The sequence below is a fragment of the Alosa pseudoharengus genome, unplaced genomic scaffold (assembly GCF_046254945.1).
Source record: "Alosa pseudoharengus isolate Yale_2024_CS ecotype anadromous, Long Island Sound unplaced genomic scaffold, YU_APseudo_1.1 YU_APseudo_1.1_scf_8, whole genome shotgun sequence".
Taxonomy (NCBI): domain Eukaryota; kingdom Metazoa; phylum Chordata; class Actinopteri; order Clupeiformes; family Clupeidae; genus Alosa; species Alosa pseudoharengus.
In genome coordinates this window covers 766,307-790,642 of record NW_027468870.1, presented here as the reverse complement: position 1 = coordinate 790,642, position 24,336 = coordinate 766,307, and the positions used below count along the sequence as shown (strand labels likewise).

The window sequence follows — 24,336 nt, the reverse complement described above, 5'->3', positions numbered from 1 at the left end:
AATTCCAGTGTCTAGGCAACACTGCAGGTGTTATGTGAATTCCAGTGTCTAGGCAACACTGCAGGTGTTATGTGAATTCCAGTGTCTCTAGGCAACACTGCAGGTGTGTTATGTGTGAATTCCAGTTTCTCTAGGCAACACTGCAGGTGTGTGTGAATTACAGTACACCCAGCCTTGTACACCGTACACCCAACACTTGTGGGCACAGGAATACCTTTCCTCAGAAATCCTACACTACTGAAGCAAAACTCTTCCCCATAGCATTTCTAGAGGACAATAAACCTGCACATGCCATTGTTTTATTAAATAAAGTTGTATGGAAAATACCTGTGCCTTGTTCTTTTATAGCGCTGCACACTTAGAGGTCATAACATGTACTGTATGTTAATATATATGGGACCAAAAGGCCCCTGCAAGTTAAGATGTAGAAGTAAGCAGTAACCACACAGTTCATGCTGTTTATCATCTTATTATAGGCCATTCATGTCTGTAATTCCACATGTAATTGTAGTCTGTGTTCAAATCATCATAAGTTCTCTATTTCCTTTTTTCTTAGATAGGTACAGAAGATCCTGCTAATAATGTCCATGTCTTGCTTAGAGAAGTAGATCATGCCAACAATGTCCATTTCTTGCTTAGATAGGTAAATCATGCTAAAGATGATAAAAATTCTCTTATGATAAAAAAGCCCCTGGATTCTTTTGAGCATCTTATCGAATAAAAACACGTAGCGTTGAGCTCTGATTGCGTCTTAACTGATGAATGATCATTGGGGATCAATAAAGTATCTATCATATTCCGTGTCTGTCTGCACAACATGAAGCACATCCACCACACAGTGACAAGCAAACTTTTCACCCGCCCATGAACTGTAGTATGTCATGACCATTCATAATATCTCAGTCTCAGTAATGCATTTGGCCAAGACTACAAAGACAGAGATTTGCACAGGGCTGCTTTGGACCCAGATAAGGACCCTGATATGCACCCAGATATGCACCCAGATAAGGACCCTGATATGCACCCAGATAAGGACCCTGATATGCACCCTGATTTGCACAGAGCTGCTTTGGGTTCAGGGTGATTCAGTCAATCAGGTGACCTCTGAACTGAAGTGTGTGTGTGTGTTTCCTATTGCAATGAACACCACACTGAAGTCTCTAAAGAAGAAATAAACCAATAACTGAACATTTCCTGCCTATAGACATGTCCACCAAAAACAAATAACTCTTTAACTGAAATGCTTCTAAATCTTACACGGCATGGGGTCCAGAGTTAGGGTTATTATGGGGTGCAGAGTTAGGGTTATTATGGGGTGCAGAGTTAGGGTTAGGGTTATTATGGGGTGCAGAGTTAGGGTTAGGGGTTAGGGTTATTATGCAGAGCCACATGCTAATAGACGGTGCACAAATAACATAGAAAAAGCAACCGCACAGTACAACAATCAAATGCTACAACAGGACAGTCCACCCATGTGATGCTACAGCAGGACAGTCCAGCCATGTGATGCTAAAACAGAAGGACAGTCCAGCCATGTGATGCTACAACAGAAGGACAGTCCAGCCATGTGATGCTACAACAGAAGGACAGTCCAGCCATGTGGTGTTCAGTCCAGCCATGTGGTGTTGGAGCTGTGGCGGGTCCAGCCGAGGTGTATGTGTGTTTGGGGGCCGAGGTGTGTGTGTGTAGGTGTGTGTGTGTTTGGGGGTCGACGTGTGTGTGTGTGTTTGGGGACCTACAACAGAAGGACAGTCCAGCCATGTGGTGTTGGAGCTGTGGCGGGTCCAGCCGAGGTGACCCCAGCGCATGGAGAAAACAGGCGCTTGAAAGTCTCGTCTGCATCTTATGGGTGTGGATGTGTGTCTATGTGTTTCTATGTGTGCATCTTATGGGTGTGTGTGTGTGTGTGTTTGGGGGTCGGTGTGTGTGTGTGCGTGTGTGTGGGCGTGTTGAGATGTCAGGCCTCTGCTGGTGAGGTGTTGAGCGCTACGAGGTTGACCGTGTCATCCCTGCTGCTGCTGCTGGTGCTGTCTGAGACGTCGGAGGGGATGTAGCACCCCGAGTCGCGCGGACAGTCCTTAGACTCCGCCTCCTGGGCCTCAGATGGAGACGTGGGCTCCTCGCTAGCCTCGCCATCTTTCAGGGCATCTACGACAACAACAACAACAATAACAACAACTTTTAATTGAGCCTTTTTTCCACCTCCACCCAAATCTGATCTCTTCAGTTCACTAGCGAGCTCGCCTCTTCAGAAATATGAGAAACGATGAGAGATATTTAGCTAGCGCGAAAAACCACACCAACCTCAAGGCCATTTCCTGCCTGTCTGTTATGAGTTTCTTGCCCCATGTTAACCTGCATTCACTGCAAAAAATACAACCTAACCAAGTGTTATTTAAGATCAAAAAATACAACCTAACCAAGTGTTATTTCAGATCAAAAAATACAACCTAACCAAGTGTTATTTCAGATCAAAAAATCTATTTGGTGTTGTTTTTAGTATGAGCAGGTTATAGCGCTCTCTTGAAACATCATTTTAACTTATTTTTATCTTATCAAGACAAATTTACTCAATGCACTGGCAGACAAATTTGCTTGTTCAGTCAAATGATTTGCTTGTTCAAGTCAAATGATTTTACAAGAAAGCGCTAGCTAAGTCTCTTTATACTGAAAACAATACAAGATATAATATTAACAACACTTGGTTAGATAATATTAGATGAGCATTTTTTCCAAAACATGCAAAAGTGTGGGCATTTCACGTGATTTGAGCTTTCAGAACACTTTTATCAAGGTCTCTTCAGGACTTTTATACACATGGCGTGTTTATACACATGGCGTGTTTATACACATGTTGGCGTGTTTATACACATGGCGTGTTTATACAGAGTGTTAGGAGAGGCCCGGTGATGAGGCCCGGTGATCAGGCCCAGTGACCAGGCCCGGTGACCAGGCCCAGTGATCAGGCCCAGTGATCAGGCCCGGTGACCAGGCCCAGTGATCAGGCCCGGTGATCAGGCCCAGTGATCAGGCCCGGTGACCAGGCCCGGTGATCAGGCCCAGTGATCAGGCCCGGTGACCAGGCCCGGTGACCAGGCCCGGTGTCAGCAGTTGACCAGCGTCAGCTGCAGCGGCGCTCGGTACTCACTGGGCTCTGGCTCGTGCAGACACTCTGTGGCGGCCAGCAGTCGGTGGCGGTGCTCTGGGTCGGTCATGTTCAGCTCGATCAGGTGCTGCTCTTTCAGCTCCTTCAGGTCGTCCACAGTCTGGTATCCATTCAGCATCAGAGATGAGGCGTGTTCCTGTACATGGAAAACCATGCTGGACTGTGAAACACACCCCAAACATCAGCATTTGAACATAAAACCTGACTACTGTCTCAATCGATGTAGAGGCATCAGAGATTATGTGTTTCTGTGGATACAGACTAAGAATGAAACTGAGAAAACATTAGCATTTCAGCACAAAGAATAGAACATTAGCATTTCATCACAAAACCTAAACCATACAAAACAAGATATGTTCCCTCACAAACCAAATAAGACACACCACACTAGGGGTGGGCGATATGGACAAAAAATAATATCTCGATATTTTTTGTGATTTTGACGATAACGATAATTAGTCGATATCCTTTAAAAAAATGTTTTGTTAAAGTCTGAGTTACTTTACCGCTAATTATTTATGAATAGCATCATTACAATAATAACCAATAACCTAACCTGTGACTTTTTAACCAAATCAACCAATGCATTGTCACTATGACACATTTCCAATTCTGCCCCCACTTGGGTGTGTGGCAATGACATGGTCTAGTCCAGTGTTTCCCAAACTTTCTTTCTGGCGACCCACTTTTTAAAAATGACAGACCATCGCGACCCATTTCACTTCAAATCTACCCTGCAACCACCAATATTGTTTTAGGCCACAGGTTCTTCAACTTTTCTATGCCTCCCCCAACCATACATTGCTGTATGCAAATTGAATGGCCTTATGTCCGGTCTATGGATGTCTGCTTTAGTTGACAGCACGGTCACTAGATTTTAATCGGTAAAGTTGAGGAACTGGTATCTATTAATGTACCGTGGTAAAGTTGGTTTTATATTGGACGTTGGATATTCGACACATTCGAAAAATCTATTTAGCACTGACTACGAGGGTCGAGTTTGTGTCAAACCAACTTTAATGTGTTTAAACAAGGCCTGCCTATATTACACAAAGCTTCTTTTGTCCAAAAACCCATGTTTTGATTTTATGATTTTTTTATGCTGATAAAAGATTTCAATCTATTATGCGGCTTCACCTTTTGACTTACCCATACTAAAACACATCTCCTGAACTCGCCTTACTGCCCTTTCTAGAACACAAAGCTTCTTTTTCCCTAAAACCTACTCTTTGATTTTATAACATTTTTAATGTTAAATGTTTCAAATCTATTATGCGGCTTGCCCTTTTGACCTACCCATGTCAAAACACATCTGGTGAACTCGGATTACTGCTCTATATAGTACAGAAAGCTTCTTATTCCCAAAAACCCATTCTTTGATTTTATAAATATTTTTTAATGTAAAAAAAATGCTATAAATGCTTTAAATCTATTATGTGGCTTGACCTTTTGACCTATCCATGTCAAAACACATCTGTTGCACTCAGCTAACTGCCCTTCATAGTGCACAATGCTTCTTTTTTCCAGAAACTCACTCTTTTATTTTATATAAATTTTTTACTTTATAAAAATGCTATAAATCTATTATGCAAATTTACCTTTTGACCTACCCATGTCAAAACACATCTGATGCACTCAGCTAACTGCCCTACATAATACACAAAGCTTATTTTGTCCAAAAACATACTCTTTGATTTCATATACATTTTTTACTATTCAAAAATGCTATAAATTTATTATGCAGCTTGACCTTTTGACCTACCCATGTCAAAACACATCTGTTGCACTCAGCTAACTGCCCTACATAGTACACAAAGCTTCTTTTTTTTAAAAACGCACTCTTTGATTTTATATTATTTTTTTACTATTCAAAAATGCTATAAATGTATTATGCGGCTTGACCTTTTGACCTACCCATGTCAAAACACATCTGTTGCACTCAGCTAACTGCCCTACATAGTACACAAAGCTTCTTTTTTTCAAAAACGCACTCTTTGATTTTATATTATTTTTTTTACTATTCAAAAATGCTATAAATCTATTATGTGCCTTCACCTTTTGACCTACCCATGTCAAAACACATCTGTTGCACTCAGCTAACTGCCCTACACAGTACACAAAGCTTATTTTTTCCAAAAACTCCCTCTTTGATTTTGTATAATTTTTTTTACTGTCATTTTTTTTTTTATACATCTATTATGTGCCTTCACCTTTTGACCTACCCATGTCAAAACACATCTGCTGCACTCATCTAACTGCCCTACATAGTACACAAAGCTTCTTTTTTCCAAAAACTCCTTCTTTGATTTTATATACATTTTTTTACAGTAAGAAATTATATAAAATCAAAGAGGGAGTTTTTGGAAAAAAGAAGCTTTGTGTATTATGAAGGGCAGTTAGCTGAGTGTAACAGATGTGTTTTAACATGGGTAGGTTGAAAGTGGAAGCCGCATAATAGATTTATAGCATTTTTGAATAGTAAAATATTAATATAAAATCAAAGAGTGAGTTTTTGGAAGAAATAAGCTTTGTGTACTATGAAGGGAAATTAGCTGAGTACAACAGATGTGTTTTGACATGGGTAGGTCAAAAGGTGAAGGCACATAATAGATTTATAACATTTTTGAATAGTAAAAAATTAATATAAAATCAAAGAGTAAGTTTTTGGACAAAATAAGCTTTGTGTATTATGTAGGGCAGTTAGCTGAGTGCAGCAGATGTGTTTTGACATCGGTAGGTCAAAAGGTCAAGCCGCATAATACATTTATAGCATTTTTGAATAGTAAAAAATGTATATGAAATCAAAGAGTATGTTTTTGGTCAAAATAAGCTTTGTGTATTATGTAGGGCAGTTAGCTGAGTGCATCAGATGTGTTTTGACATGGGTAGGTCAAAAGGTCAATTCGCATAATAGATTTATAGCATTTTTATAAAGTAAAAAATTAATATAAAATCAAAGAGTGAGTTTCTGGAAACAAGAAGCGTTGTGCACTATGAAGGGCAGTTAGCTGAGTGCAACAGGTGTGTTTTGACATGGGTAGGTCAAAAGGTCAAGCCGCATAATAGATTTAAAGCATTTATAGCATTTTTTTTTACATTAAAAAATATTTATAAAATCAAAGAATGGGTTTTTGGGAAAAAGAAGCTTTGTGTACTATATAGAGCAGTAATCCGAGTTCACCAGATGTGTTTTGACATGGGTAGGTCAAAAGGGCAAGCCGCATAATAGATTTGAAACATTTAACATTAAAAATTGTATAAAATCAAAGAGTAGGTTTTAGGGAAAAAGAAGCTTTGTGTACTAGAAAGGGCAGTAAGGCGAGTTCAGGAGATGTGTTTTAGTATGGGTAAGTCAAAAGGTGAAGCCACATAATAGATTGAAATCTTTTATCAGCATAAAAAATTCATAAAATCAAAACATGGGTTTTTGGACAAAAGAAGCTTTGTGTAATATAGGCAGGCCTTGTTTAAACACATTAAAGTTGGTTTGACACAAACTCGACCCTCGTAGTCAGTGCTAAATAGATTTTTCGAATGTTCGAATATCCAACGTCCAATATAAAACCAACTTTACCACGGTCAGAAAGGTTTCATTTTGAGAGGTAGATATCCATGCTGGCACCCCCTCTGCGATGCGTTCGTCCCCCAGTTTCATGCGCCAGTTTCATGAGCTTTTATGACAAAACTGTTAGCTTTCCTGGTATCAAATGACAAATGGTATCAGTTAGGCCTATAACACAACATAAATTGTGCTGGCGACCCAAATAAAATCTCCTGTGACCCACCCGTGGGTCGCGACCCAGACTTTGGGAAACACTGGTCTAGCCAGCTACATTAGAGAAGATGAATAGGCCTAACAGTTTCCCAAGAGAAAGTCTGAGGCTGAAGTTCCTTTCAAACCTTTACATAGGATTCACTGTAAAACTAAGCAGACCAACAGAGTACATATCAGTTATTTCCTTCTATGTTTTGTTTATGAGCACTAGCCTTCCAAGAGGCTACCATTCCAAGTTACAGAATAGAAACTAATGCGTTAGCTTATGGCTAATGTATATGAGAAACCCCATAGAGATGCTAATATTAGCATAATCGGTAAACGTAGATATTTACAGCGAACTTCAGTCCATTTGCAAAAGAGTTAGGCCTACTTGAGAATAGTTCTTTGTTTACAACTGACTATTAAAATACTCAAAGGCTAATGTTTTCTCTCCATATAATACCATGTAGGAAAAAACGTGACTGTCTCATCAATGCTACTTGAACAGATACTTGACAAAAGTAGCTGCATAAAATCCCAAGTAGGCTACTCTCGCTGCACAAAATAAACATTAGGCGTGCGTGGGACAATGTTGTGACCCACTAGTGATCACGTGACACTTGCTCTGCTGCAGCCAGGGGCTTCTCCCGCATACACCTCCTGGGAATGTATGAGTCTTCAATGCGTGATTTCGAGTGTTTTTTCCCCATAAGTAATTTAAATACTCGATAATGTCAAATTGCACATCGTTAAAACAACAATCACGATATTATCGCAGACTATATATATCGCCCACCCCTACACCACACTGACCTCAAAAAACATCTTTCAAACATCAGTGTTTCCACAGTGACAGACAAATCAACAAAAAGCTGTTACAAACAAGTCAAAAGCTGCTAGGAGTGCTAACTCTAGCTGCTCAGTGCTAACTCTTGCTGCTAGGAGTGCTAACTCTAGCTGCTCAGTGCTAACTCTAGCTGCTCAGTACTAACTCTAGTTGCTCAGAGTGCTAACTCTAGCCTTTAGGAGTGCTAACTCTAGCTGTTCAGTGCTAACTCTAGTTGTTCAGTGCTAACTCTAGCTTTTAGGAGTGCTAACTCTAGCTGCTCAGTGCTAACTCTAGCTTCTAGGAATGCTAACTCTAGCTGCTCAGTGCTAACTCTAGCTTCTAGGAGTGCTAACTCTAGCTGCTAAGAGTGCTAACTCTAGCTGCTCAGTGCTAACTCTAGCTTCTAGGAGTGCTAACTCTAGCTTCTAGGAGGGCTAACTCTAGCTGCTGAGTGCTAACTCTAGCTTCTACTGCAGGAATGCTAACTCTGGCTTCTAGGAGTGCTAACTCTAGCTGCTCAGTGCTAACTCTAGCTGCTAGGAGTGTTAACTCTAGCTGAAGTGCCCTTGAGCAAGGCACTTAACTCCTCACTGCTCCCCGAGCGCCGCCGTTGTGGCAGGCAGCTCACTGCGCCGGGATTAGTGTTGTCTTCACCTCACTGTGTGTTCAATGTGTGCTGTTTGTGGTTCACTAATTCACCGATTGCGTTAAATGCAGAGACCAAATTTCCCTCACGGGATCAAAAAAGTATATATACTTATACTTATACTTATACCAATCTCAATTCTCTATTTTACCCCTTCCCCTTCCCCTTAGTTTTGCGCGTGCACGTGAGACGAAGGGCTATCTCAATTCTCATTTCGATCGAGGGGTAGGGATAAGGGCAAGGGGTACATACCCCTTAAAACCAAGTAAGATCGGGAGCTTACTTGAAACCGAGGGGTAAGAGAAATACCCAACATACAACGCTCACACCGGAAAAATAAGCACACCGAGAGATTCATTGACATGAAATGTTGGCATTAATAAGGATTATAAAATTAAAATGGTAATTGTTTTATGTTGCATTCAATCTTGTGACCATATATTGAAGGTCCTGTTCTTCACGAGGAAGTTTCCAAAAATCGCTGTTTTGTGAATGTTAACAGCACATCATTATTTGCGCAAATGTCTCGCATTTTACATATTTCCATGTCTACAGTGCGAATTGGCCGCATACCATGTCAGAAATGTAAAGTCCAACAGCAGCTAAATTCGCTGAACTTTTTTACCGCTCGTCTGATATGAATGCTGCATAGGCCTACTGCTGCCGACTCCTCGCATAGGCTATTACAGGTAGCGATTGCTTCTGATGTCATGTAACGACCATTTGGATATTATTGTAAAATATCGAAGGAGTTGTGGGATGTTTACATAGCAAACTGCATGTTTATTTTGTCCCCCATCCGTTTCATTCACCCGGACCAGAAGGTAGGCTGCGAACGAACATAGGCACGTTCTGCTGTTGTTGAAATAATTCCTGAACGGTTTTATTCCGAGCTGAAAATGCAATGATAGCCTATTTGACAGAAGACAGGTTGCTAGTGACAAAATATTAGCTTTCAGTGTGGGACGATCTCTGTAAATTACGTTAATGCAAGTGTTTCAATCATCCAGCTCTCCCTTATGGTTGGCTAGTGGTATCTCATTTCCAAGGGGAATATTCTTCACCCCTATGTCTTGCCACTCGGTTTCAAGGGACAAGGGCTAGGGGTAAGATGAAGGGATAGGGGAAGGGGTAAAACAGAGAATTGAGATTGGCCTAGCTTCAGTGCTAACTCTAGCTTTTAGGAGTGCTTGCACAGACCGATCCCGGCTCACCACCATATCAACATGAAAGAAGTCCATGTCTGTCCAAAAAACAGTCCCACCACAACTGTTTGGATGTGATGCTGAGTTTTATGCTACAGATAACAAACATAACAAAAACTCAAACACCTCATATGCTCACGGTCTAGCATGGGTCTACCTCATATGCACATGGTCTAGCACGGGTCTACCTCATATGCACACAGTCTAGAAAGGGTCTACCTCATATGCACACGGTCTAGCATGGGTCTACCTCATCTGGACATGGTCTAAAGCAAAGTATAAGTATACTCTTTTGATCCCGTGAGGGAAATTTGGTCTCTGCATTTATCCCAATCCGTGAATTAGTGAAACACACTCAGCACACAGTGAACACACAGTGAGGTGAAGCACACACTAATCCCGGCGCAATGAGCTGTCTGCAACAACAGCGGCGCTCGGGGAGCAGTGAGGGGTTAAGTGCCTTGCTAAAGGGCACTTCAGCCGTGCCTACTGGTCGTGGTTCGAACGGCAACCCTCCGGTAACAAGTCCGAAGTGCTAACCAGTAGGCCACGGCTGCCCACAAGCCTGTAGCATGCTTTTGCCTCAACTCTTTCAGAACCTTTCAGAGTTCTGCGTTGGGGTTCTGCGTTGGGGTTGCTTTGCATCATGATGCATTTCACCTCCATAACGCTAGAGGGTGTGTGGCTTTGAAGATCGGTGTCGCCTGTGTCTGTGTCGTCACTCAACACCGAAATGATACTCAGAGTGGCAAACCCCAGACTGTTGTGCTCCTTGGGGATCCTTAATGTATCTATCTATCTATCTATCTGATTACCGCATGTTTGCTCCTAAACAAAAGCCCTGATTAATGCATGTTTACTCCTAAACAAAAGTATGGACTCATTCTTGGTTGTTTTGACTCCATTGCTCTAGGGGGCGCACCTCCAGGTTGAGGCAGGCGAGGAGCTCCAGCAGGGTGTTGGGTCGCGGCCGCCGCCTCCTGCCCTGGGACGTGGCTCTTCTGTGGGGCTCCGGCTCCGTCTCCACCAGCACGTCCACGTAGATGAACTTGAAGCTGCCCACGCGGCCGTTCAGCAGGCCCGTCCAGATGCCCATGGCTGGCTTGCTGATGACCTGAATCACGTCCCCCACCTGCAAAACAAGAACATTTTAGAAAATCCTAATTTTTAATCCTAAACTTTTAATGCATGCCATCAGCGATTAGTCATCTTACTGGCATGCAATACCATGTCACAGTTTTCTTTAAAAGCAGATGATTGATGTGGAGGAACACACACTGTATGAAGTGGAGAACGTTGAGAAACACACTGTATCAAGTGGAGAAACAAAATGGCGTTTGTAACAAACGGAAGTTCGGGAGGAGCATGACGGAATTTGCCACGCCTCCTTCAATCAGACAGGTTACTTATTCGCAGTCTGCCTCTATCTGCCGAAGTTGCAGCATCGGCGTCACTCCTCTTGCAACCCACCACCTCCCCTTACGCCTCCCGTCTTCCATAGTTCAAGAATAAGGGGGTGTATGGCGGAATCCTGCACGACTCCTGCCTGCGCAGTTGACTCCTGCACGATCCCGCAAATCACTTCAGGACCCTGGCCAGAGACTTCGCCAAACATGCTTTTCTATTATGCTATTATATCTGTTTGCAAATTACGGAATGTGAACTAGTGAACTGTATAAAGTGAAGAACGTGGTGGAACAAACTGTATGAAGTGGAGAACGTGGAGGAACACACTGTATCAGGTGGAGAATGTGGAGGAACCCACAATGTATCAGGTGGAGAACATGGAGGAACGCACTGTATGAAGTGGAGAACGTGGAGGAACACACTGTATCAGGTGGAGAACGTTCTGTATCAGGTGGAGAACGTGGAGGAACACACTGTATGAAGTGGAGAACGTGGAGGAACACACTGTATCAGGTGGAGAACGTGGAGGAACGCACAATGTATCAGGTGGAGAACGTTCTGTATCAGGTGCCAATATTGCCAAACTTAGAGGGCTCAAAAGATGATTTAGAAAAACTCATTCATGCATTTATCTCCAGCAGGGTTGATTACTACAGTGTGACTTTCCACAGGCCTTCCTAAAAAGACCATCAAACAGCTTCAGGTGATTCAAAATGCAGCAGCTAGGGTTCTCACAAAAACTAAAAGAACTGACCACATTACTCCAATTCTTAAGTCCCTGCAATGACTTCCAGTAAGTCACAGAACTGACTTTAAAGCACCACTGCTTGTTTATAAATCACTTAATGGAGCAGGACCTAAATACCTCTCAGACATGCTTCAGCAGTACACACCCTCCAGACCTCTCAGGTCTCAGGAGAAAAACCTGCTAGTAAAACCTACAGTTAGAACTAAACGTGGTGAAGCAGCTTTTAGCTGCTATGCGGCTCAGCTCTGGAACCAACTTTCGGATGACATCAAAAAGGCCCCAACTGTAGCCAGTTTTAAATCTAGACTTAAGACCAAACTGTTCTCAGATGCTTTCTGCTAACTGCACTAAGTTATAATTTCTGAATCTGTCTTGAAAATTATTCTACCTTGTGTCTTTAATTTGGTCTTTTTAATCATTCTCTATTTTTAAATGATTTTACCTTGTGTTTTATGTTTTCTTTTTATTATGATCTTTACCTTTTGAACTATTCTTTGACTATATTGGCCTTCTATGCTTTTATTTGTTATCATTATTTGGTTTTGTTTATGTAAAGCACATTGAATGACCTCTGTGTATGAAATACGCTATATAAATAAACTTGACTTGACTTGACATTGTATCAGGTGGAGAACGTGGAGAAACACACTGTATCAGGTGGAGAATGTGGAGGAACACACTGTATCAGGTGGAGAACGTGGAGGAACACACTGTATCAGGTGGAGAACGTGGAGGAACACACTGTATCAGGTGGAGAACGTGGAGGAACACACTGTATCAGGTAAAAAGAGCTCAGTCTCCACTGGGCTGCTCACCTTGAGTCTGAGGGACTCTGTGTCGTAGGGACTGGGCAGGAAGTCAGTGTGCACACGGGCTCGGCCGCAGAACTGCCCCGTGTAGGGGACTTCCTCCTCCAGCCGCACACTGCCCCTGTTGCTTGAGCCCTCTGAGCCGCTGGTGATCCCGCCTGGGCAGTGGACACACGTTACACACATTTTAAACATATTACACGCATAATACACATCATAAGACATCACACACAACAACACACACAGTGGATAATATGGACAGTGGACACTACAGTGGACACTACAGTGGATAATATGGACAGTGGACACTACAGTGGATAATATGGACAGTGGACACTACAGTGGATAATATGGACAGTGGACACTACAGTGGAGACACTACAGCGCCTCTACTTCTTGCGCAAATTGAAGAAGGCAAGTGCCACGCCTCCCATCATGACCACATTCTACAGAGGGACCATCGAGAGCATCGTGTCCAGCTGCATTACAGTGTGGGGCGGAAGCTTCACAGATCAGAACAGGAAGACCCTCCAGCGCATTGTTAACACAGCTAAGAGGATCATTGGAGCACCACTCCCCTCCCTGCAGGACATTTACACCACCCGCCTCACCCGCAAAGCACTAATGATTGTCAAGGACACAACCCACCCTGCCCACGAACTGTTCAGCCTTCTGCCCTCTGGAAAGAGGTACAGGAGCCTCCGCTCCCGCACAACCAGACTTGCAAGTAGCTTCATCCACCAAGCAATCAGGATGCTGAACACTCTACCCACTCTCCCATCACTGACAGCCCCCCCACCCACCAGCCAGACAGGAACCTAGGAACCTAGGATCCTGTCTACCCTAACCTCCCCCCCACCCCAACACCTCCCCAGGACCGCCCTGTGGAACTGCACTGTGACTGCGCAGCCTAACGTGTTGCGGCTTCATATCAAGCCTGATTTTGCTGACGACACAACTCTGGTGGGTCTCATCACCAAGGGCGACGAGACTCAATACAGGTTGGAGGTCGACCATCTGACCACGTGGTGCAGGGACAACAACCTCCTGCTGAACGTCAGCAAGACCAAAGAGATTGTTGTTGACTTCCGGAGAGGTCACACCCAACACCTGCCACTGACCATCGACGGTGCTGTGGTGGAGAGAGCGAGCAGCACCAAATTCCTGGGGGTGCACATCAGTGAAGACCTCTCCTGGACCACCAACACAGCATCACTGGTGAAGAGAACTCAGCGCCGCCTGTACTTCCTGCGGAAACTCAGGCGAGCAAGTGCTCCACCAGCCATCATGACCACATTCTACCGAGGCACCATTGAGAGCATCCTCTCCAGCTGTATCGCTGTGTGGGGCGGAAGCTGCACTGAATACAACAGGAAAGCCCTGCAGCGCATAGTGAACACAGCTGGAAGGATTATTGGTGCTTCACTCCCCTCCCTGAAGGACATTTACACCACCCACCTCACCCGCAAGGCGACCAAAATTGTGAGTGATGCAAGTCACCCCGCTCACAATCTGTTTGATCTACTGCCCTCTGGGAAGAGGTACAGAAGCCTGCGCTCCCGCACTACCAGACTCACCAACAGCTTCATACACCAAGCTGTTAGGATGCTGAACTCTCTCCCTCCTCTCCCCCCTCCACCCTCAGCTACATAACATCCTGGACATTGGACCCACAATGGCCGCCTGCACCACTCCACTTGCACACTTGTACACTTTGCAACTTGTTGCTGTTGTCCTGAAAACACAACACTTCTGCTGCTCTTACATAACTTGCACCACTATGCCACTTTATTTCTTACTTAGGTCAAACAGAACTACCTCAGCCTCTTATTGGCCTGACTTTGCACTAGTATTTTATTTTATTGACTGTCTATGCACAATTTCAACCAAATTTTGCTGCTCTTATTTTTTCATTATATGTGCCCTCTTATTTACTTATTTACTTACTTTTTTGTTTACTTGAATGTTATGTTTGTCTGTGGACTTAAAATTGGTAAAATATGTCTTGTCTCCACCGTGGGATAGTGAGAAACGTAATTTCGATCTCTTTGTATGTCTGGAACATGTGAAGAAATTGACAATAAAGCTGACTTTGACTTTGACTTTGATATACTTGAAATGACTGCATATCAATGTAAATTTACAGCACACACAAGCACAAGTTTAAACTTCATGTAAATGTTATCAATGTTATTTATCACTCTGCCACAATGCTGCCACTACTACTACTCTGTCAGAAGGTTATGCTAGGACTATTTAAATATACAACACAACTACCTCTATTTTTTTATATATATTCTATATTTCTATATTTTGATATATGTTCTATATTTCAGTCTTGCACTTTAATGTCTGTATGTGGTATGTCTGTTTATTTTTTATTTTTTATTGTCTATGGCTATGTCTAAAGTGTGTCTATGTCTGTATTTAAAGTATGTCTATGTCTGCATGGGAAAGTAAGAAACGAAATTTCAATTCTTTGTAAGACCAGTGCATGTAAAGAAATTGACAATAAAGCCGACTTGACTTGAATTCATAATATGGACAGTGGACACTGCACTGGAGAGTGGACACTACAGTGGACAATATGGACAGTGGACACTACAGTGGATAATATGGACAGTGGACACTACAGTGGACAATATGGACAGTGGACACTACAGTGGATAATATGGACAGTGGATAATATGGACAGTGGACACTACAGTGGATAATATGGACAGTGGACACTACAGTGGACAATATGGACAGTGGACACTACAGTGGATAATATGGACAGTGGACACTACAGTGGATAATATGGACAGTGGACACTACAGTGGATAATATGGACAGTGGGCACTACAGTGGTCACTACAGTGGATAATATGGACAGTGGATAATATGGACAGTGGACACTACAGTGGATAATATGGACAGTGGACACTACAGTGGACAATATGGACAGTGGACACTACAGTGGACAGTATGGACCGTGGACACTACAGTGGACAGTATGGACAGTGGACACTACAGTGGATAATATGGACCGTGGACACTACAGTGGATAATATGAACAGTGGACACTACAGTGGATAATATGGACAGTGGACACTACAGTGGATAATATGGACAGTGGACACTACAGTGGACAGTATGGACTGTGGACACTACAGTGGATAATATGGACCGTGGACACTACAGTGGATACTATGGACAGTGAACACTACAGTGGATAATATGGACAGTGGACACTAGAGTGGTCACTACAGTGGACAACATGGACAGAGCTGAGAGCATGCAGGATTAGTCTCCTACTGGAAGAGCTCTGTCCACTGTGGAGGCTGTAGAGGCTCTCCAGGGAGTTGCTGGACGTCCTGTGGGCTTTGGCCAGCGCGGTGCCGGTGCCTGCGTCCCCTTCGGTCTGATGGTCTCCCCCAGTGTCCTCCCCCTAGACCACATGTAAAGGTACATGAAGACTTTTAGTAACTAACTAATAATGCAAGAGCACATATAGACATCACATACAACATGCCATACACATATATGGACATATGTGGACACATATGGACATCACATACAACATGCCATACACAAATATGGACATCACATACAACATGCCATACACACATATGGACATCACATACAACATGGCATATATGGACATCACATACAACATGCCATACACACATATGGACATCACATACAACTAGGGTTGGGTATCGTTTGGGTTTTATCCGACACCGGTGCTAAATCAATACTTTTAAAACAGTACCGGTGCCAGAACTGGTACTTTGTTTTTACAATAAAATGCCCAAACCAATGATGACTTGCTTTTGTTGATTGATAAGAAGCATTTGAACATGAAATTGAACTATATATTTAGTTTATTATCAATATCTGTAGTAGCATTGCTTCCAGGCATAATTCTAATTGCAGATGGCTTGCCATAACTTTTAATGTTAAAACGGCTTCCATGGATGCACACACAATGGCAAGTAGCCTAATCAATCTTTCCTCTGCTTTCAAGTTTATACAGAGGGCTTGCCATATCTTTAAATGTTAAAATGTGGTGCTATCAAAGCAAGATGCTACAGATGGCGCATGACGTGCAGTGATGCATCGTATGTCGTAGCGTCTGCTTCGGCGCCGGTTACCTATTGCCTAATTACTAATTACCTAATCCACGTTGTTATTCAATGTCGTTACTAGTGTCTGCCTCGGCGCTGGCCATGTTGTTATTCAATGTCGTTACTAGTGTCTGCTTTGGCGCTAGCCATGTTGTTATTCAATGTCGTTACTAGCGTCTGCCTTTGCGCCGGCCATGCTGTTATTCGATGTCGTTACTAGTGTCTGCCTCGTCGCTGGTTACCTATTGGAACTGAATGCCGGTGCCCAACCCTTGAAGACCTTCTTCAATCTTGAATTTCCCCTGGGGATCAATAAAGTATCTATCTATTTATCTATCTATCTATCTATCTATCTATCTATCTAACCCTACATACAACATAAAATACACATCTACTTGATATATACTGTATATATCAACAGAAAAAGTGTTTCCACGGTATCAAACCTAAGCCTGTTTCCATGGTATCAAACCTGTGACTGTTTCCACGGTATCAAACCCATGACCTAGGTTAACACCTTGCTCTGCTGGCCAGGCTAAATGAACAGTGAACTATACACACACAAACCACAGCACAACAAGGCAGTTCTCACACGTCTCACACTCAAACCCCTTCCGATCTTCTCTCTCTTTCCCTCTCTCTCTCTCTCTCTCTCCCTCTTTCCCTCTCTCTCTCTCTCTCTCTTTCCCTCTCTCTCTCTCTCTCTCTCTCTCTCTATGTGTGTGTGTGTGTGCAGTTTAGAAAGTGAAATCAACTAAAAGCCCATCGCCTTTGCCGTGACGTGCTTAATTCCACATGTGCCAAAGCGGCTCAGTATCCTAGTTTACACGAGGGCGTGGTCCTCCCCCACACGCACGCACGCACACACACACACACACATGCACACACACACACACACACACACACACACACACACACACACACACACCCCGGGGACCAAAGACTTTAATCCCCACACAAGCTTCCTTACTCTTTAGAACTGAGACATAAGAGTTTTTTTGTGTGTGTGTGTAAATGGTATTATAGCAATATTATAAATGTGGTGCCAGAATATAGTCTAGTTGACAGAAAGGTGAACCCGGAAATGTTGAGTACACCAAAGTTTTATGATGGAAATATATAGTATGGGTCCCCAGCATGCAGAAACTGCCGGATGCTAATTTGCATATGTTGGGCAATTTGTGTAATTAAGCTAATTAGCATAAAGTAGCATAATCGCCTATATTGATCATATTATAGGAGCTGCTTGGCCAAAATGGACAATGTTAGTATGATTTTAGGGGTTACTGGAGATGCTTAGTCCATATCTGACATTTTCAAGACTCAAAATCACTATTTAAACATGGTTTGGTCACGTTCTTACTCTCATTAAGCTGATTTTGCTGAGTTTTTGGGGGCAATTTAGACGGATTTTTGGAGGATAAAAATGTTCAGTGTTCAGGAATAATTTCAAGTTATTTCTGAATTCCACAATAATTTTGGAAATAGCTATTCACTGGCCCTCTGCTGTGACTCACAATTGAGTAACAAAGGGAAGAACTAGCCTCTACTACTCCTCCTGTCCTCATCTGTTGTCCTGTCGCTGTCGCTCAGCTGATTTTGCTGAGTTTTTGGGGGCAATTTTTGGAGGATAAAAATGTTCAGTGTTTAGGAATAAAACACCCTACCCTGGAGTGCACCCCCCCCTACTCTGGAGTGCACCCCCCCCCCTACTCTACTCTACTCATCTCTACTCTACTCATCTCTACTCATCTCTACTCTACTCTACTCTACTCATCTCTACTCATCTCTACTCTACTCTACTCTACTCATCTCTACTCTACTCATCTCTACTCTACTCTACTCATCTCTACTCTAGTCTACTCTACTCATCTCTACTCTACTCATCTCTACTCTACTCTACTCTACTCTACTCATCTCTACTCATCTCTACTCTACTCATCTCTACTCTACTCTACTCTACTCTACTCATCTCTACTCATCTCTACTCTACTCTACTCATCTCTACTCTACCCTACTCATCTCTACTCTACTCTACTCTACTCATCTCTACTCTACTCTACTCATCTCTACTCATCTCTACTCTACTCATCTCTACTCTACTCTACTCTACTCTACTCATCTCTACTCATCTCTACTCTACTCATCTCTACTCATCTCTACTCTACTCTACTCTACTCATCTCTACTCTACTCATCTCTACTCATCTCTACTCTACTCTACTCTACTCATCTCTACTCTACTCTACTCTACTCATCTCTACTCTACTTTACTCATCTCTACTCTACTCTACTCTACTCATCTCTACTCTACTCTACTCTACTCATCTCTACTCTACTCTACTCTACTCTACTCTACTCTACTCATCTCTACTCTACTCTACTCTACTCATCTCTACTCTACTCATCTCTACTCATCTCTACTCTACTCATCTCTACTCTACTCTACTCTACTCATCTCTACTCTACTCATCTCTACTCTACTCATCTCTACTCATCTCTACTCTACTCTACTCATCTCTACTCATCTCTACTCTACTCTACTCATCTCTACTCTACTCTACTCATCTCTACTCTACTCATCTCTACTCATCTCTACTATACTCTACTCATCTCTACTCTACTCATCTCTACTCTACTCATCTCTACTCTACTCTACTCTACTCTACTCATCTCTACTCTACTCTACTCATCTCTACTCTACTCATCTCTACTCATCTCTACTATACTCTACTCATCTCTACTCTACTCATCTCTACTCATCTCTACTCTACTCATCTCTACTCTACTCTACTCTACTCTACTCATCTCTACTCATCTCTACTCTACTCATCTCTACTCATCTCTACTCTACTCTACTCTGGAGTGCACTCGGTGAACTTCCCTTCTCTTTTCTTCAGTACTGATGATGTCATCAGTGCAAAATGGTCACAAACAGAGAAAAGGAGCATCGCTATGGTTACGGACACATCGCACTAACCGCTTCCTCCGACAGGGCTTTGATGTACTTCCTGCCCATGCGTTTGCGCATCGTCATGGAGATGGCCTTCATCTTCTGCCCGATGGTCCCCTGCCTCGCCTGGTCAACATCAGGGGTCTCTGCTGGCTCTGCAGAGGACTTTAGAGCACACACGCACACACACACACACACACGAACACACACACACACACACACGCACACGCACACACACACACACGAACACACACACACGCACACACACACGCAGTGAGATGAAGCTGATGCATTCCTCTCCCTTCCCCAAGTTAAGCAGTGTGTACTTAAATATAATAAACTATTATGTATTCATTGTTGTAACCACACACACACACACAACACTTCAGATAGATATTCAAAACGAGAAAAAATAACACCCCCCGCCCGCCCCAATCCAGACAGCAACAGAACCGGCCCAGTTCAACACACACACACACACACACACACACACACACACACACACACACACACACACACAACAGAACCTTCCCCGGTTCAACACACACACACACACACACAAAGACAGACTGGTGAGAAAGGTCAATAACATTGTATGTGACTACACCCCCCCCTGGCATCTCATTTTAAATTACTGCCATCTAGGCGTTGTTTCTGTCCACCCCTCCTGACCAAGAACAGATCCAAACTCTTTTTTGTACCACAAGCCATAAAAGCCTAGCCTGGCTAACGTCAGACCTCATCTCATTGAGACGGGGTCTGGGAACTAGACATTCATTTTCTCGTATTTGAGACGTGGTTTACGAATGCCCAGAGCTGTTTATTGGGCGCTAAGAATGTCTATCAAATGCGTCTGTACGTAGCTCATAACGGCTTCGGTGTGTCGTCATCGTCTTGCTGCCCTCCCTCCGTTCTGTGATTGGTCCCCTAACTGAGGCGAAAATTTGCTCCATGGTATCCAGGCTGCCTAGCAGCGTGAATAAAATTGCGCGCGTAAGGCGGCATTGGAAAACCCAGGCTACTAAAAGCCTTAAATCAGTCAAAATAAGTAATAAGTTATCTACTACTACTACTTCTACTATTACACACACACACACACACACAATAAAGTTATCTACTACTACTGCTACTATTACACACACACACACACACACACACACAATAAAGTTATCTACTACTACTACTACTACTATTACACACACACACACACACACAATAAAGTTATCTACTACTACTACTACTATTACACACACACACACACACACACACACAATAAAGTTATCTACTACTACTACTACTACTATTACACACACACACACACACACACAATAAAGTTATCTACTACTACTACTACTACTACTATTACACACACACACACACACACACACACACACACACACAATAAAGTTATCTACTACTACTACTACTACTATTACACACACACACACACACACACACACACACACACACACACACACAATAAAGTTATCTACTACTACTACTACTACTATTACACACACACACACACACACACACACACACACACACACACACACACACACACACACACACACACACAATAAAGTTATCTACTACTACTACTACTACTATTACACACATACACACACACACACACACACACACACACACAATAAAGTTATCTACTACTACTACTACTACTATTACACACATACACACACACACAAACACACACACACACACACACACAATAAAGTTATCTACTACTACTACTACTACTATTACACACATACACACACACACACACACACAATAAAGTTATCTACTACTACTACTACTACTATTACACACATACACACACACACACACACAATAAAGTTATCTACTACTACTACTATTACACACACACACACACAATAAAGTTATCTACTACTACTACTACTACTATTACACACACACACACACACACACACACACACACACACACAATAAAGTTATCTACTACTACTACTACTATTACACACACACACACACACACACACACAATAAAGTTATCTACTACTACTACTACTACTATTACACACATACACACACACACACACACACACACACACACACAATAAAGTTATCTACTACTACTACTACTACTATTACACACACACACACACACACACACACACACACACACACACACAATAAAGTTATCTACTACTACTACTACTACTATTACACACATACACACACACACACACACACACACACACACACACAATAAAGTTATCTACTACTACTACTACTACTATTACACACATACACACACACACACACACACACACACACACACACACACACACAATAAAGTTATCTACTACTACTACTACTACTATTACACACATACACACACACACACACACACACAATAAAGTTATCTACTACTACTACTACTACTATTACACACATACACACACACACACACACAATAAAGTTATCTACTACTACTACTACTATTACACACACACACACACACACACACACAATAAAGTTATCTACTACTACTACTACTATTACACACACACACACACACACACACACAATAAAGTTATCTACTACTACTACTGCTACTACCATTACACACACACACAACAGAACCTTCCCCGGTTCAACACACACACACACACACAAACACACAAGAAAAGAAAATGTTTGCTGTTCGTACCACAGTAACGGTATTCTCATCAGGTTTGGATTGGCGAGCTTGATGTCTGAACGTGTCAAATTTACCAAAGCTGGATGATCTCTGTGCAAACAATATAAACCACAGTCAGACAACAAGCACATATATAAACCACAGTCAAACAAGCACATAATATATAAACCACAGTCAGACAAGCACATATATAAACCACAGTCAGACAAGCACATGTGAACAATATACATGTTCATTTACTCAGACCACTTAACAGAAAGTGCTCCATTGTGAGTGGAGTGGAGGTAGAGTCCCCTCACTAAGATATGCATAGATAATGCACAGCACTATAGTATGAGTACTATAGTCACGTCCCAGCACATAGGTATACAGCCCAGCAATATAGCCGTCCCGGCACATACAGTAGATATAGATCACTGTACTGTAGTATTCACTGAGTACTACAGCCACATCCCAGCACATAGATATACAGCACAGCACTAGAATATAATATGCACTGAGTACAGGTCCCCAAGTAAACAGCACTAGAATATAATATGCACTGAGTACAGGTCCCCAAGTAAACAGCACTAGAATATAATATGCACTGAGTACAGATCCCCAAGTAAACAGCACTAGAATATAATATGCACTGAGTAAGTAAACAGCACTGAGTACAGATCCCCAAGTCCCGAGTCCCAGCACTTAATCAGACACAGTAGAGTCAGTTCTTTACACATTCATGCCACTTCTCAGAGTATGTTGAGCACTTTCATCAGTTCAGTTCTTTACACATTCATGCCATTTCTCAGAGTATGTTGAGCACTTTCATCATTTCAGGACAATATTGTCACTATAACATGAAGGCAAAGTGTTGGTCCGGTTTTGAGCGATGGTGACACACTTCTCCATTTTCTCTCTATAAAAGCTGAACAAAACTTTTCAATTAATCCTAAAAATAATCTTGGTAAATCTTACCCTTGGCTTATTCTTTGGTTTGTCAGATGCATTTGATGGTTTTCTATGAAGCATGTTCAGTTTGCTTTTGTTTTTCAGTTCAGTTTGCTTTTGTTTAGTTGGATTTTGTCTACTTCATAAGGTTTGTTTCTCGAGAGCTGGTTGCTACAGTACGTGTGTTCGGAGGTGTTAAAACTTGTTGTGACATTTGAGGCAAAGAGACACACACTTCCTCTACACTGGGCAGGATGTCAGTGGCTTAGCAAACTTTTTATCTGTCATCGAAGACACAAGCTTGTGGCCTTTTTTATTGGGGGCCTATGTACAACAACAGGAAACAAATCTTACATGAAAAACATATTTTTTGTCAATAATCTGACTGCACTATATATATAGAGAGACACACCTCAGAATATTTGTCTGGCACTGCATGTGATCCTGCCGTATGTGACACTACAATGTTCTTGCTTGGCTAGTTACCGTTAGTGTTGCATCATCTAGATTTACATCACTATTTCCTTATAGGACGGCCAAAGACTGGAGCATAACTGCTAGATAACCTGCACAAGGCACTAACCCCTCACTGCTCCCCGAGCACCACTGTAGCAAGGCACTAACCACTCACTGCTCCCCGAGCGCCACTGTAGCAAGGCACTAACCCCTCACTGCTCCCCGAGCGCCACTGTAGCAAGGCACTAACCACTCACTGCTCCCCGAGCGCCGCTGTAGCAAGGCAGCTCACTGCTCTGGGTTAGTGTGTGCCAGGGTTTCCGTTGTCCGGTAATTACCGGACATTGGCCGGAAAAAAAATGAAATGTCCGACAAAATTAAATCTCTCCGGTCAAATTGTCCGATTGAAATTGGCTAATCCCGTCCCCTGACACAATCTGAATTTGAGAATAAGCCTTAGCCTAATATGTAAGCCTGTATTATACTGGCTATGTTTTTAATTGAACAAGCTCTACCGTTTGAAAAGTAAGCTATTAAACAACACGCATAGACCATATGCTGCATTTCAAATAGGAAGCGCATGCTTAAAATGTCCATGTTAAACACCAAACAAATGAGTGAGGCGGTTCAAACATG

General features: G+C 42.5%; 1 protein-coding gene across 1 annotated transcript; it reads right to left on the bottom strand.

Moving 5' to 3' along the window:
* Positions 1-283: 283 nt before the first annotated feature.
* samsn1b (SAM domain, SH3 domain and nuclear localisation signals 1b) lies at positions 284-23,460 on the bottom strand. The gene is made up of 8 exons (XM_076275235.1): positions 23,272-23,460; positions 22,324-22,404; positions 19,656-19,793; positions 15,865-15,997; positions 12,574-12,725; positions 10,526-10,735; positions 3,149-3,302; positions 284-2,148 (listed from the first exon to the last, which is right to left on the bottom strand). Exons 1-8 carry the CDS (start codon positions 23,323-23,325, stop codon positions 1,958-1,960), a joined length of 1,113 nt encoding a protein of 370 aa, XP_076131350.1. The 5' UTR covers positions 23,326-23,460; the 3' UTR covers positions 284-1,957.
* Between the last annotated feature and the right edge of the window lie 876 nt (positions 23,461-24,336).

What these genes read in the sequence shown, in the direction of transcription:
- samsn1b (XM_076275235.1), bottom strand. Translation starts at nt 23,325, where the DNA reads ATGCTTCATAGAAAACCATCAAATGCATCTGACAAACCAAAGAATAAG. An exon ending in CAGAGTCCCTCAGACTCAAG is followed by an intron (nt 10,736 to 12,573) that starts GTGAGCAGCCCA and finishes CTTGTTTTGCAG; the next exon opens with GTGGGGGACGTGATTCAGGT. An exon ending in TCGCCTGCCTCAACCTGGAG is followed by an intron (nt 3,303 to 10,525) that starts GTGCGCCCCCTA and finishes TTCCATGTACAG; the next exon opens with GAACACGCCTCATCTCTGAT.